The sequence below is a fragment of the Delphinus delphis genome, chromosome 2 (assembly GCF_949987515.2).
Source record: "Delphinus delphis chromosome 2, mDelDel1.2, whole genome shotgun sequence".
NCBI classification, from domain to species: Eukaryota; Metazoa; Chordata; class Mammalia; order Artiodactyla; family Delphinidae; genus Delphinus; species Delphinus delphis.
Window position 1 is genome coordinate 46,629,958 of NC_082684.1, and position 16,615 is coordinate 46,646,572.

The window sequence follows — 16,615 nt, forward strand, 5'->3', positions numbered from 1 at the left end:
CACAATCATAGTAGGGGACTTTAACCCCCCCCACTTTCACCAATGGACAGATCATGAAAAACGAATATAAATAAGGAAACACAAACTTTAAATGATAAATTAAACAAGATGGACTTCATTGATATTTATAGCATATTCCATCCAAAAACAACAGAATACACTTTCTTCTCAAGTGCTCCAGGATAGATCATATCTTGGGTCACAAATCAAGCCTTGGTAAATTTAAGAAAACTGAAATCGTATCAAGTATCTTTTTTGGCCACAACGCTATGAGACTAGATATCAATTACAGGAAAAAATCTGTAAAAAATACAAACATATGGAGGCTAAACAATATACTACTAAATAACCAAGAGATCACTAAGGAAATCAAAGAGGAAATCAAAAAATACCTAGAAACAAACGACAATGAAAACACGAAGAACTAAAACCCACGGGATGCAGCAAAAGCAGTTCTAAGAGGGAAGTTTATAGCAATACAATCCTACCTCACGAAACAAGAAACATCTGAAATAAACAACCTAATCTTACACCTAAAGCAACTAGAGAAAGAAGAACAAAAACCCCCAAAGTTAGCTGAATGAAAGAAACCATAAAGATCAGACCAGAAATAAGTGAAAAAGAAATGAAGGAAACAATAGCAAAGATCAAGAAAACTGAAAGCTTGTTCTTTGATAAGATAAACAAAATTGATAAACCATTAACCAGGCTATTCAGGAAAACAAGGGAGAAGACTCCAATCAATAGAATTAGAAACGAAAAAGGAGAAGTAACAACTGACACTGCAGAAGTACCAAAGATCATGAGAGATTACTACAAGCAACTATATGCCAATAAAATGGACAACCAAGAAGAAATGGAAAAATTCTTAGAAAAGCACAACCTTCTGAGACTGAACCAGGAAGAAACAGAAAATATAAACAGACCAATCACAAGCACTGAAATTGAGACTATAATTAAAAATCTTCCAACAAACAAAAGCCCAGGACCAGATGGCTTCACAGGCGAATTCTATCAAAAATTTAGAGAAGAGCTAACACCTATCCTTCTCAAACTCTTCCAAAATATAGCAGAGGGAGGAACACTCCCAAACTCATTCTATGAGGCCACCATCACCCTGATACCAAAACCAGACAAAGAGGTCACAAAGAACGAAAACTAAATGCTAATATCACTGATGAACATAGATGCAAATATCCTCAACAAAATACTAGCAACACAATCCAACAGCACAGTAAAAGGATCATACATCACGATCAAGTGGAGTTTATCCCAGGAATGAAAGGATTCTTCAATATATGCAAATCAATCAATGTGATAAACCATATTAACAAATTGAAGGAGAAAAACCATATGATCATCTCAACAGATGCAGAAAACGCTTCTGACAAAATTCAACACCCATTTATGATAAAAACCCTCCAGAAAGTAGGCATAGATGGAACTTACCTCAACATAATAAAGGCCATATATGACAAACCCACGGCCAACATCATTCTCAATGATGAAAAATTGAAACCATTTCCTCTAAGATCAGGAACAAGACAAGGTTGTCCACTCTCACCACTATTATTCAAAATAGTTTTGGAAGTTTTAGCCACAGCAGTCAGAGAAGGAAAAGAAATAAAAGGAATCCTAATTGGAAAAGAAGAAGTAAAGCTGTCACTGTTTGCAGATGACATGATACTATACATAGAGAATCCTAAAGATGCTACCAGAAAACTACTAGAGCTAATCAATGAATCTGGTAAAGTTGCAGGATACAAAATTAATGCACAGAAATCTCTTGCATTCCTATACACTAACGATGAAAAATGTGACAGAGAAATTAATGAAACACTCCCATTTACCATTGCAACAAAAAGAATAAAATACCTAGAAATAAACCTACCTAAGGAGACAAAAGACCCGTATGCAGAAAACTATAAGACACTGATGAAAGAAATTAAAGATAATACAAAGAGATGGAGAGATATACCATGTTGTTAGATTGGAAGAATCAACATTGTGAAATTGACTATATTATCCAAAGCAATCTACAGATACAGAGCCATCCCTATCAAATACCAATGGCATTTTTCACAGAACTAGAACAAAAAATTGCACAATTTGTAAGGAAACACAAAAGACACCGAATAGCCAAAGCAATCCTGAGAAAGAAAAACGGAGCTGGAGGAATCAGGCTCCCTGACTTCAGACTATAATACAAAGTTACAGTAATCAAAACAGTATGGTACTGGCACATAAACAGAAATATAGATTAATGGAACAGGATAGAAAGCCCAGAGATAAACCCACACACATATGGTCACCTTATCTTTAATAAAGGAGGCAAGAATATACAATGGAGAAAAGACAGCCTCTTCAATAAGTGGTGCTGGGAAAACTGAACAGCTACATGTAAAAGTATGAGATTAGATTCACTCCCCAACACCATACACTAAAATAAGCTCAAAATGGATTAAGGACCTAACTGTAAGGCCAGACACTATAAAACTCTTAGAGGAAAACATAGGCAGAACACTCTATGACATAAATCACAGCATGATCCTTTTTGACCCACCTCCTAGAGAAATGGAAATAAAAACAAAAATAAACAAATGGGGCCTACATCGACAGACGAATGGATAAAGAAGATGTGATACATATATACAATGGAGTATTACTCAGCCATAAAAAGGAACGAAATTGGGTCATTTGTAGAGACGTGGATGGATCTAGAGACTGTCGTATGGAGTGAAGTAAGTCAGAAAGAGAAAAACAAATATCAGATATTAATGCGTATATGTGGAACCTAGATAAAAGGTACAGATGAACCAGTATGCAGGACAGAAATTGAGACAGAAATGTAGAGAACAAATGTATGGACACTAAATGGGGAAAGCAGCGGGGGGTGGGGGGGTGGTGTGATGAATTGGGAGACTGGGATTGACATGTATACACTGATGTGTATAAAATGGATGACAGGATAAGAACCTGCTGTATAAAGAAATAAATAAAATTAAATTCAAAAACAAAACAAAAAAAAAACAAATGGGGCCTCATGAAACTTAAAAGCTTTTGCACAGCAAAGGAAACCATAAGCAAGACCAAAAGACAACCCTCAGAATGGGAGAAAATATTTGCAAATGAAGCAACTGACAAAGGATTAATCTCCAAAATTTACAAACAGCTCATGCAGTTCAATATGAAAAAAACAAACAACCCAATCCAAAAATGGGCAGAAGACCTAAATAGACATTTCTCCAAAGAAGATATACAGATTGCCAACAAACACATGAAAGGATGTTCAACATCACTAATCATTACAGAAATGCAAATCAAAACTACAATGAGGTATCACCTCACACCAGTCAGAATGGCCATCATCAAAAAATCTAGAAACAATAAATGCTGGAGAGGGTGTGGAGAAAAGGGAACCATCTTGCACTGCTGGTGGGAATGTAAATTGATACAGCCACTATGGAGAACAGTATGGAGGTTCCTTAAGAAACTAAAAATAGAACTACCATACGACCAGCAATCCCAGTACTGGGCATATACCGTAAGAAAACCATAATTCAAAAAGAGTCATGTACCACAATGTTCACTGCAGCTCTATTTACAACAGCCAGGACATGGAAGCAACCTAAGTTCCACTGACAGATGAATGGATAAAGAAGATGTGGCACATATATACAATGGAATATTACTCAGCCATAAAATGAAACAAAATTGAGTTATTTGTAGTGAAGTGGATGGACCTGGAGTCTGTCATACAGAGTGAAGTATGTCAGAAAGAAAAACAAATACAGTATGCTAACACATACATATGGAATCTAGGGGGAAAAAATGCTTCTGTAGAACCTAGGGGCAGGAGAGGAATAAAGACGCAGACATAGAGAATGGACTTGAGGACACGGGGAGGGGGAAGGGTAAGGTGGGACAAAGTGAGAGAGTGGCATGGACATATATACTACCAAATGTAAAGTAGATAGCTCGTGGGAAGCAGCCACATAGCATAGGGAGATCAGCTCGGTGCTTTGTGACCACCTAGAGGTGTGGGATAGTGAGGGTAGGAGGGAGACACAAGACGGAGGAGATATGGGGATATATGTATATGTATAGCTGATTCACTTTGTTATAAAGCAGAAACTACCACACCATTGTAAAGCAATTATACTACAATAAAGATGTTAAAAAAAAAAAGAAAAAGCGAAAGAAAGAACTACAAACAAGATCTTATCCAGGAAATATCATCAGGAAAGCCTATACTCTTCTGCTTTCCTTTTACTCAATTTATGATCTAAAAAATCAACTAAGGTATGGCATACCTATACCATGGAAACCAAAAACCATAAAAACATAGGACCCACATCTTTGCCCTCTAATGAGAGTAAATACACCCACAAGCCCTTTTCAATCTCCACAACTAATTTTGTCTTTAACACTACCATTTCAGATAATCCTTTCTCTTGTATTTAATTATAAGTAGAGTAACAATCTCTTTGCCATTTATTTACTACAAACATACGCAGTTTCCCCACAAAATATGCACTGTTTTGTGAATTAATAAACTTGTGGATTCACTTGTGAATCTCCATTTATTACACTATCTCCCCTGGAAAAAATATTTCAAGTTCAAATGACAAAAGTCCTAAACTAGTGCCACACAATCTTCTTTGAAGATTTCCAAGTAAACTCAGCGGGTTCCATCTTTAGGTATCAAATGACATTTTAGCACCAAAAACAGGCAGCTACAAACTGAGACTGGCCAGAAATCTCAATGTTAACCTGGGCTGGTGGCTGAAGGGCACGTATCTAAGGTTATGAGCGTTCTGGAAACAAGCCTCTACTTTACAGAGCTGAGCATGACCAGTACCCACTGACCAAATCCGGAGTGAAACACACACACACACACAACACACAAACAAATCCACAAGGACTAACTCAACCATGTTCTTTGGATCTCAGATGACCATGAACCTGAGGCAAAGGATGAAGCAGTGAACCACTAGAATCTCAGTAAATGCTAAATTTAAGAGAACAAAAAGTTAGTATCAAAATACATCCCATGGATCTCAAATAAACCATGTTTAATGTGAAGGATTATCTATTTAAAGTTAGTCCTGTAGAAAACAGAGCCAAGTTTGCACTGTTAGTAATTTTTTGGTTGTTATACTGAGGTCAAGCCCCAGATATGAATTTCGTTTTCATGCACCAAGTTTTAAAATCTCTGAACACCAGAAGAAATACATGTTTGTTTAATTGATGATTACAAAATAAAGTAAGTCACACATGATGATTTTGGTATAGGAAACCTCAGCCGGCCAATAAATGAGTCATTCTAAACAGCCTAGTTTTCTGAATGGGTAATAGCTTCACATGCCAAAAGAGCTCTGGAGGTTAATTACCTTGAGTGTTAATATTTGCAACGTTTATGGCATATTTCCCTCTCTTCTCAAAGAGTGTATTTAAAAATTTATCTTTTTTGGTAGTTCACTCTCATTAATGGTAAATAGCAATTACGGATTTATGTTATTACAAAGTAATGTCTGCAAGTCCGATTGAGGGTTCCTACCTTAATATTCCCAAACCTTCAGAGCTTCTGTTCCCAACTCTCGTATCTAAAGTTATAATTTTTCTGTTTCTTTCCTAGCTGTCAAGCTGTCAGGGGTCACTTTTCACCATTGGTTACAGCAACTCCTCACCCCATTCTAAATGTGCTACCCCATATATTCTATGGATCATTTTTCAAATAAAATAAAGTTAGGATTGTTATCTAAAATAAGAGTAAGTTCTGAAAGAGCATCTGAAGCATTCTCCCAGACTTTATGCCATCTATTCCAATGCTGAGTAGGCATTTTTGCCCCTTGCCTGGTCCTTGGCTAGATTCCAGATACGTAAGGGAGCTGTGCTCCAGACAGGCTTTCTACGACAAATCTTGCTGTTCCTTGTGATCCCTTAATGCAGAAGTAAACCAAACCATCACATGACCTCACTAATAAACTTCTGTCCTGGCCACATAACAAAAAGTGCAAAGTTTCCAAGGAAGCAAAATATCCAGGTTGAAAGGTTAATCCAGAAACTGGAAAATGGTCCCTATCTTACATAATGGTTATGGTTTCACATATCTACAGCATTTAGCATCATGAATAGGTAGGCAGCTTACACAAATAAGTATGGTTAAAAAAGATTTTTTGAGGGGAAAAATAACCAAATTATGTTGTTAAACTCATAGGAGTTCAATTTTTTTATTGGTTTATTAAAGTAAAAGATTTTTAAGCTAAGCAACTTCTTTTTAATTCCATACATCTAATGGCTTCACTTACTAAACGGATGGCTGCTATGTTGGGAAAAGTCTCCTCCTTTACTCAAAGGGAAAAAATGTTCCTCTAACATTTGAGTAACCTAAGGATTAATTATCATTGTTTTAAACAGCCCCTACAAGCAATGAGGTCAAGCATTCAACATAAATCACTGTACTTAAATTCTGTGCATTCTATAAAACGCAAAAGTTTATATAACCTTGCTTGTCAAACCTGAAAAAGCAAAATCAAGCAGGTGATCCACGCTACCCTGTCACATTAAGAATGGAAGTACGGAAGTAGGGCTTCCCTGGTGGCGCAGTGGTTGAGAGTCCACCTGCCGATGCAGTGGACACGGGTTCGTGCCCTGGTCCAGGAAGATCCCACATGTCGCGGAGCGGCTGGGCCCGTGAGCCGTGGCTGCTGAGCCTGCGCGTCCGGAGCCTGTGCTCAGTAACGCGAGAGGCCACAATGGTGAGAAGCCCGCGTACCGCAAAAAAAAAAGAATGGAAGTAAAGAGGGACTTCCTGATGGTCCAGGGGTTAAGACTCCAAGCTCCCAGTGCAGGGCGCCGGGGTTCGATCCCTGGTCAGGGAACTAGATCCCGCATGCCACAACTAAATAAGATCCAGCCCACGGCAACAAAGATCCCCCGTGAGGCAACTAAGACCGGCGCAGCCAAATAAATAAATATTAAAAATAATAATAATAATAATGGAAGTAAAGAGAGCAGGTCATCAGTTATCCTAGTTATGTTTCCACACCCTTACGAAGGAGACTGGCCTTTCAGCTATTTATAAACATAGAACTGAAAGGGAAGGGGGCCCTGCCACTGCCACCCTTGTGAGTAACCAACAGGGTGGGCTGTTCGGCTCAGGCTGAATCCGTGGGACCTGTGGGATCTCCCTCAGGATGGCCCACCACACTAGGCAGCACCGGATCCTCTGGGTGCAGTCCTGTCTGGTCAGGAAAAGGGCTGTGAGGATTTCCAGCAGTCACTGCCAGCCTATGATTCTATATATGGAAACATCCCATCCTAGTGTTTCCAGCACCACGGGCACCACACCAGGGAGGAGGAGGGAGGAGCAGGCCAGCCCTCCTCTTGCTGTGCTGCCGGCACACTCACTTTCGTGTCTCCCAGGCCCTGCTGCCCTGGACTGGACCCTGTCATCAAATGGCAGCCCAGCCCTCTGCTGAGTCTTGCAGGCTGGCGGCTCTAACATGGAACAGCTGGAAGAGGACCCTGCATTCTTTTCTCTGTGTAAACACTGGGGGCTCTGTTCACCCTCCTGCTGCAGCATGAACTAAAGAATTTTCCCCATGCAACATTACAACCAACAGACCTTTCCCCATCCCCCATCCTCACCTCCCACCCCCAGGCCCGGATATAATTTCAGTCTGTCACCACCCATGCTAGCAAACAGCAAACTGCTGAACCTTTCAGTACATTCACTTTCTATGCTAGTCGAGGTGTCTGTAAATACACTAGCAGGGTAATAGGAAACAATTCTGTTACGCTCAATAAAGTTTCCTGACAAAAGCATTAATGACCCTGATTCATGCCTGCTCCCTATGAGACCCTTTCTACAAGATGTATATCAATATAAATAATGTCGTGATAGTTAAGTATAACCACGTAGTATACGAACTGCAAATATGTTAATAGTCTATAGCATCACCTACAAATTATTCTGAAGACAGAGCTCTAAAATTGGAATATCCGTGGGGAAAAATGAACACAAAATTGGATTTTCATGTATTCCTCATACAGCCTCATCAAAGCTTGTCTTCTGAAGGGCAGTCCCAGGCTTCTTCATGTGTTGCTGAAATCCAAAGAGCCACGTTGCCCAAAAGAAGAAAGGGGGGGGGGAAGAGCCCAGAAAATCCAGACTCTACGTGACCTGACTTACTTATTTCCCAGGAAACTGCATGAGAGAAAAATCAATCATTCATGCTACGGTAGCTACCACATGGAATGGACTGAGGGAGTTGACAGTGGGCAAAAAAACGAAGCGGCCAGCGGAGGTTAGTGGGTGGCAGGGCCTGGGGCGGGGGCCGGTGGCGGGAGACGCCAAGGACCCAGGGGCCTCGAGGTTCTGTCGCCACGGACCAGCGGTCGGGGGGCGGGGCCAGGCCCGAGGCTGGGAAGGGGGGGAGGGCGTGGACAGGACAGCGGGACGGCGGCTGCCGCGCACTTACCGGGACTGTTGGCCTCGCCTTCTAGGACGTGCAGCTCGGTGCAGTCGGCCAGCGAGTGCTCCAGGCAGAGCTGGAGGAAGCGGGCCTGGGTCTGGCTCACGCGCTTGAGCAGCGACAGCAGTGCAACAGTCTGCTCGCACTCGTTCCAGCCCTTAAACCAGCCCGCCAGCACCCCGACCTGGTCGCGAAACATCATGGTTAGGGGGCGGCCCTCGGTCTACAAAGCCCCCTCCGAGCCCCAGCCCGCCCCGCCCGCCCCAAAGTTTGGCGGAGCCGCAGCCCAGCGGCCGCCGGAGACGCGTTCCCGTTCCAAGGTGGCTCTGGTGCCCGGACGCTGCAGGTACTGCCTCGGCTCCTGCCTCTCTCGTCTGGTTTCAGTTACGTTCTGGTGGTTCTGGCTGATTTCCCCAGAGATGATGACAGACAGTAGCACGGAAATGTTTGTTGTTGTTTTTTTTAAATAACGATTTAAAAAAAAATTTTTCCCCACAAGGCACACAAACTGAAGAATGCTCTCTTTCCCCCCTCCCCCGCCTTCTTCTCGCAGCTTCGGGATGGTGATTTCCGGCGTCCCGGGGTCTCTCCCCCGCTGGGCGGCAGCTCGGACCCTTCACACCCGCATTCCCGAGTGGCGATCACCACTGGAAGGAGAGAAAAGGCTGCAGTGAGACCTCGGCCGGCGAGGGAGCGCGCGCGGGAAACGAGTGCATTAGAGGGGGTGGAGGGGGGCGCCCCGCGGGGGGTTTGGTCCCCCAAATTCCGGCCGCCCCCTCCGCACCCGGATGCTGGAGAGGAGCTATTCCCGTTCTGGGAAAGGCAAGAAGCTTCCTTCCCAGGTGCGTGAGGAGACCGCCCGGCTTCCTGTTGCTGCCGCTGCGAACGGCTAGTGCTCCCCACACACCCCACCCGGGGTGGCCTCGGGGACTGTGCCTGCAAACGCCCGCACCAGCAACAGATCTTTCTCGCGCAGAAAACTTGCAATGCGGCTGCGGAGGGGCGCGGGGGTGGGTGTGGGGGCTAATGCAAAGCAGAGGCGGAGGCAGCAGCAGCCCGAGTTCCTTCCTCCTCCTCCTCCTCCTCCTCTCCCGCCTCCTCCTCCGCCACCTCCTCCTCCCGGAGAAGCAGCCGAACGGCTGCAGCTCCATCTAGAGCAACAGCCAGCATCTCCACCGCCAGGCGCCCCTCTGGATTTAGGCCGTGAGCAGCCGCGGCAACAGCTCGAGACAAAAATAAACTCTCCCCACCCAAAGCTCAGCGTCCAGCGGGCGGAGGCGCAGCCGGAGCCCCGGCTATCCCGCGCCGCGCCGCTCCAGCCCACCCGGGAGGTCTCCGAGGGCCTGCTTCGCCCTGAGCGATCAGATGTGTGCGTGCGTATGCGTCTGTGTGTATGCGAGTGTGTACGCGTGTGTGTGCTGTAGGCATCCTGCCCCCGCTGCCGCCGCCTACGGGCGGGTCTGTCCGGCCCACCGCCTCGCCCGCGCGTCCCAGGCCGAAGGCAGCACGGCTATGGGCGAACGCCGAGCGCGGAGACAGCCGAGCCTACAGCACTGCCTCCCCCGGCGGGCAGGGCGGCTCCGCGGGAACTGCGGCTCCGCGCCGCCCGCACACGCCCCCGAAGCACCGCAAAGAAGAAAAGTTCGGTTTCGGGGGCTCCCCCAGTCCTAACCCTGTTCGGGTGGCAGCCAGCGGACGGCGAAGAGAGCCCAGCGACTCAGCCAGCCCTCGAGGGGCGGCTCGCTCCCAGCACCCCGTTTCCCGGCTCCCAGAACTTCGCGGCTCCCAGAACTTCTCCCCTCCGGGAAGGGGACCCAGTGACCCACTGGGGCAAAAGAGAGACAGGGCGCTCACCTGGGAGCGGCTCATCCTGGCTGCTCGCGGCCCCAAGCGCGGGTCCGGGACCGCAGCGGCTCTCAGCGAGGTTGGGGGCGCCCGGAGCGCGGGCTGCGGGCCATGCCGTCGGGGCGGGCGGCGCTGAGAGAGTGCGGCGCTGCGGGTCCGGGCCGCCGCCGCCGCCGCTCCTGCCGCCTCCAGTGTCGGCTCGCGGAGGACTGAGCCGCCCGAGCCGGAGCTCCCCACATGCTACTGATTAACATACACCATTACATCATGGGCTTGGCAGGGAGCGCCCGAGAAGGGGGGAGAGGAACCCGGGCGGCGGCGGCAGCGGCGGCAAGCGGGGGGAGTCGGGGGAGGATCCCCGGGCCCGGCCTGCGGCGGGGGTGGGGGGGTGGATTCCTAAGTGGGGACCAGAAAAGGGGAGGGGAGCGGAGAGGGAGGAGCCGGATGGCGCAAAGGGGTCGGGTTGGAGGAACGGCCTGGCGGAGGGAAGAAGTTTGGGGAAGGGGAGGGGTCCAAGTGAATGCCTGCCCTCTGCTGCTTGCGTGTTCCGGAGGGGCCGGGGCGCTCGAGACGCCAGAGTGCGGGCCGGAGGGGACCCAGAGGGCGCTTGAGCGGGGACGGTGCTGCCACCGGCTGCTCGTCCTTGGGAATGTGGTTCGCCGACTCGGGTGACCACTCGGCCCAACTGGGGCCCGGGGGTGACAGAGACCTGGGGTCAAGGGCGCTGCAGGCGTGGACGGGTTCCGGGGGTCGAGGACGCGAAGGGCGGAGGAGGCCGAGGGGCGGTGCAGTGCTGGAAGAGCCTGGACGCCGGAAGGCCCGGGTCCGAGAAGCGCGAGAAGTTCCCGGGTTGCTCACCCCTTGCCCGGGTCGGACCTTGGATGCCCTTTGCTCCTGTGGGCGGCCTCGCGGCTAGCCCCACACCCCTCTCCGGCCTTGCTGTCCCCTGGGGAAGCCGCCTGACTTCTGGGGCCAGCCGGGGAGCTACACCTGGCGCGCGGGCTGCGGCTGCGGCTCCGGCTGCGGGCCTGGAGCGGAGAGGAGCGCCGCCCCAGGCGGCTGGGAGGCGGGCGAGGCCACCTGTCAGCGCGTCTGAGTCGCCGGGCTGGGCAGCCTTTATGTGGCCCTGCAGAGTGCACGAGGCCGAGGCCGGGCAGGGGGCTTCAGAGGTCCTCGCCGCGCACAAGAGGATGGGGGTGGAGGTGCAGCGCCGAGGCCATGCAGTTCAGGGAGGGCTGGGAAAGTGCCCTCGGGTAGTCTCGAAAGTAGAGTATTGGTTTAAAATAACCTAAAACCTAACAATCGCTGTGCCTTCCAATAGTAATCGAATATTCACAGGAGGACTTGATGACCAAATCCAGGCTGTCTCTGTGTTTTCAGTGAAAACAGTAAGCCCTGGAACATTTCTCCAGCAACTTGAGGCTTTCTTTATAAGAGTACTTCTGATAAGTTAGTGAAGCCTATGCTTCAAGTCCTGCCTCCCCTACTCTGGCTAATACAGGATTTCTGAAGATAAAGTATCTGAGATATTATTCCACTGATTTACCACTTCCTTCTTTAACTCCAGCATATGTTCCTGGATTTTCAATCATTTCTTCCTTCCGTCCTAAGTTACTGCACCGCTTAGTTCCTGTGAAACATGTGACAGCACCTAACCATCTGTTGGAGTATTGAAAGGTCTTGTGGAGCTGCAAAAATATAGGTGTTACCATTAAAATAGACGGTGTGTGGATGGATAATTTTCTTAAGCTCATCATTAACCAGCCAGGAAAGGTATCTGCATAATTTAATGAATATTTTGCCCTAAAAAAATTCTAGAGTCAGTGTTTTAATTTTGTTTTGTTTTATTATTACAGAGGCAGGAAATCTTGAAATATTTTCTCCAAAACATTATTATCATTAGCTAGTACTTAGTAATAACTTCTATCAAGAAATGGGGAGAAGGTTTAGAGCATGGTCTATCTCAATATATACCTTGCTATCAACTGCAGCCAAAGCAGAAGTTCCCCACCTGGGGATTTTAGAAGCCTCCAAGAGTGATTTTTTAAAAGAAAGTGGGAAAAAAATCAGTTTCATTAACTTATTTATTGTCACCTGCAGTTTACTAAGCGAATAGTAAAACTAAGAAACAAAAACAACAAAACCTTGAGGCAAATTGAATTCTGCTTAAGCTGAAGAAAGAAAATACTGCCACCTACTGGAAAAGTGTACTTCTTACAGCAGCCTGTGACCTAAGAAAAGATCTTGATTTAGCTAATTTTTGAGCTATTTTTTAAAAAATACAAAGAGGAGCATGACTCATGAGTTGCCATCCTGCCTTGTTTTTGTGGGTTCACAATACTTGTGATTTCCCTCACCTCTGGGCCTTTTCCCTGACTGGAAAGGGAGTGGAGATAAAACCCAGTGATGCTGCTTCACTATTCCTCACAGAGTGAAGTCAGGACTGAAGGAAGGAAAGTAATACTATCAACTAAATATATATTTTTGTCTAAATATGGACTTTCCTATTCGAAACTTTACCCAGTTTTTATGGATAATTAAGAAGTGGCTTTGGGATTGACATGTACACACTGCTATATTTTAAATGGATAACCAATAAATTTTTTTGTAAAAAAAAAAGTGGCTAACAAGTACTAAATATCCACATGACTTGGAGTTTTAGAGCAAATTCTAACTTCCACATGACTTGGAGTTTTAGAGCAAATTCTAACTTCCAAAGAACAGTTGATTAGGCGGTAATCTGGGAGGAATGGGATTTAGGTGAGCTAGAAACATGGCTGGCAGGCAGGGAAACCATTTCTTGGTTAATGGAGACAAGCCCAGGTGCTTCTCCGTACTCTGTACACAGGAAAAGTGCAAAACCACTGATGAGCATGGAGGCAAGAGTAGGCTACTCAGGCCAAGATGTAGAGAAGGAATTGACTATGAAAAGATTACACTTCGGGGCTTCCCTGGTGGCGCAGTGGTTAAGAATCTGCCTGCCAATGCAGGGCACACAGGTTCGAGCCCTGGTCCGGGAAGATACTGTATGCCGTGGAGCAACTAAGCCCGTGCGCCACAACTACTGAGCCTGCGCTCTAGAACCCACGAGCCACAACTACTAAAGCCTGCGCGCCTAGAGCCCGTGCTCTGCAACAAGAGAAGCCACCGCAATGAGAAGCCTGCGCACTGCAACGAAGAGTAGCCCCCACTCACCGCGACTAGAGAAAGCCCACATGCAGCAATGGAGACCCAACGCAGCTATTAATTAATTAATTATTTTTTAAAAAGAAAAGATTAGACTTGGGTAACTGAACAGAAGTGCCCAGGAGTGAGGAAGTTTGAAGACTGATTGAAAGTGAGCCAAACTGGCATCTGCATCAGATAGAACTCTATCTGTGTAATATTTGCCACTGGGATCTAGTGTGCTTCCTGAAGAGCAGGCAAGCTACAGTAAAGTAGTTTCTGTGTTAAGAATATCATTTAAAAATAATTGTAATGCCTGCCCTCATAAGGTCTGAAAATAACTGGCACATTACTTGGCACATAGGAGGTACCTGAAAAGTATTAGTTTTCCTTCTTTGTAGGTACAAATCAGAGTATGTTAATTTGCCTAATTTACATCTCGGGTCTGCCTCACATAGAAGCATGCTTTTTCATTCTTCAAAGACACGCCCTCTCAAAAGCCAGGTAATAAGGCCGAGGACAGGATTGCCAGGGCTTGAATCAGGATTCAAGGGGATGAAGAGAGAGATGTGGAGGAAGAAACTGCAGAACTGGTGACAGATGGAATGTGGGAAGGCTAAATCAGGAGTCAGGTCTGCTAAGATAGCAACAGTGAAAGGCAAGCTGGGTGAGGCCCAGGAGCCATGGCTTAGGGAGACTAAACTTGAGTTCAGATCTCATTAGAAGAAGTTCAGAAATATCTCAGTGTTGGGAGGGGCACACATTCAGATAGGAAGCTGGTGTTCTGTTAGCCCAGGGCAGAGTGCTAATGGCTAGCACCAATTTCCTATACCCCTAGCACGTTTTTATACTGACGGGATCGTGACTGATAACTGGCCCAGGGTAAACCTGGCTGGGCAAGCCTCAGGGAAAGCACTGGGACTCCTGAGGAATCTGCTTTCACTTTTCACTGAAGTTCTTACCAGTCTAAGGATAGTTTTCAAATTTTCTTCAGTTCCTCAATTTAGGGAATTTTTCCAGAAAAGAAAGACTTCTTAAACCCAGTTTTAGGTAAATAGAATGCCACTACCCAAAGGCCATAACAGGTGTGATTAGTTACTCTTCAGGAGTGAAACAAGAATATGAATTGGATGGACATGTTGAATCCATAGGGAAAAGGTCTTTTTTTTTAATTTTGGTTAAATATGTATAACATAAAGTTTACCCTTTTCACCACTCTTAAGTCTAAAATTCAGTTGCATTAAGTCCATTCACATTGTTGGTGCAACCATCACTAACTATCCATTTCCAGATCTTTTCCATCTTCCCAAACTGAACTGCTGGGCTTGTTAAACAATAACCCCCCATTCTTCCCTCCCCTCAGTCTCTGCTAACCACTATTCTACAGTTTCTAGAGTCTCTGCTAACCACTATTCTACGTTTTGTCTCTATGAATTTGTCTGTTCTAGGTACCTCACATAAGTGGACTCGTACAGTATTTATTGTCCTTTTGCGTCTAGCTTCTTTCACTTAGCATAACATTTTCAAGGTTCATCCATATTACAGCATGTATCGGAATTTTATTCCTTTTTAAGGCTGATTAATATTACACGAAGAAAACTTTTGAGACAGCTTTCTCTAGCATGGAGTTAGATAAGAAAGGTGAACTCCAGTTTTTAGAACATTTAGTCAGGTACACTGTCTTTTTGACTGATTTCTAAAGAGTATAATCCAAACCAATTAACTGGTACTTAAATAAAATATAAATTCAAGCAATTGAACCACAATTTCAAACACAAATGCAGATGGGTTCACACTTTTTAAAAATAAGCAAATGTGTGAAATATTAAATTATGGTTTTTTACAGTAAAACAACTTATAAGGCGTCATAGATAAATTTTCAAATAAATACGGTCAAAAGGTTAAATGTAAGTGCTGCAAAACTACTCCTATTTATAGGATTTGTATAGGTCAGGATTACAAAAGTAGGAGCTTAGACCTTTTAGAGTGATAAGTTGTCCCAGATTGGCGTGAGAGAAAGAAAGTAAAAATTACTCATTGTAGAAATCATCAAATCCTAATTCTGATCTTTGTTGTTGATTAAAGGATTGCCAGTATCTTTTCCAGCTGAAAGTGCAATTGAAATGTGTCCACAGTTTTAAATAGCTGAAATTTTTAAATGTACAAGTCTAAAGTCATATTTCTATAATCTAAACAAAGATCAGACTCCCCTTCTCCAGTATTCTTTAAAGCAACCTCTGTGATGAGAATATTCCAAGACTGCTGGCACCAACAACTTTCTCTTTACCAGGTACTATTGTTGCATAGGATACATTAAATATTGATTAATCCCACATTTTTCCACATCCTTGGAATATCCCCATTCAGAAGGCTTATGAGAAACTGCCTGGTTATACATTGAAATTTTATTGCAAGATTTCTCAGAGCCTTCATTATGCTAATGTTCATTCTGCTCTCCTGGAGAGTACAGTATATGGCAGGTCCTAAAGTTACTTGAGCCCAGAACACATTCTTCCTAGGTCTTGTAGTATAGTGTTGCCTGGGATATGTTTTGGGAAATGCTAGGTGTGATAATGGGTTCAAGAAAAGCAATAAAAATGATGAAAGAATTTAAAATTGTACCCACAGTTCAATGTTGAAAAACCATGTGCTTTTCATACAATGTAGGAAGGTGACTAGTGATTAAGAGCACAAGCTTCAGGCAAAACAAAACAAAGCAGAACTGGATTCAAATCCTAACTCTACCACGTAGTAGATGTGTGATACGGGCTATTTAACCTCAGTCGGTCTCAGTTTTCTGTCTACCATAGTAAATTGAGCCAGGTATATAGGAGGTAAGATCTAATTGCTATCAATTAGAGTAGCCAGGAGAGAGACAACACCAATTATTTTATCAGAGGTCATGAATATAAAGAGTTGGTAACTGAAGAGTCGAAAGGAAAACATTAAGGTATCTCACAGGTAACAACTGCAGGAAGCATCTACCATCCACAGGGCTAGGGAAACAAAATGAAGTTGGAATTATAAAAACTTAGAAGTTTGGAGGACGGGCCCTCAGAGCTGGAATGCGCAGCCCTCTGAGGAGGGGGTGTTGCTAGGCTGGGGCTGGTGTCCTGAGGTGGGGA

The 16,615-nt window shown here is 45.2% G+C and overlaps 1 protein-coding gene across 4 annotated transcripts in view; it reads right to left on the minus strand.

The window, feature by feature from the left end:
* Positions 1–11,292, minus strand: part of SAMD4A (sterile alpha motif domain containing 4A) — a 236,884-nt gene extending 225,592 nt beyond the window's left edge. For 2 of the 4 annotated variants that reach the window (XM_060004534.1, XM_060004531.1), the window contains exons 1-2: positions 10,335–10,672; positions 8,487–9,127 (exon numbers count right to left, since the gene is read on the minus strand). In XM_060004534.1, coding sequence (XP_059860517.1) covers positions 8,487–8,682 — 196 coding nt within the window. In that variant the 5' untranslated portion in view covers positions 8,683–9,127; positions 10,335–10,672. Of the gene's footprint in view, positions 1–8,486; positions 9,128–9,264; positions 9,466–10,334; positions 10,673–11,183 lie in introns of those variants that run through there. The other 2 variants (XM_060004532.1, XM_060004533.1) reach the window with 2 other exon arrangements.
* Positions 11,293–16,615: the final 5,323 nt, after the last annotated feature.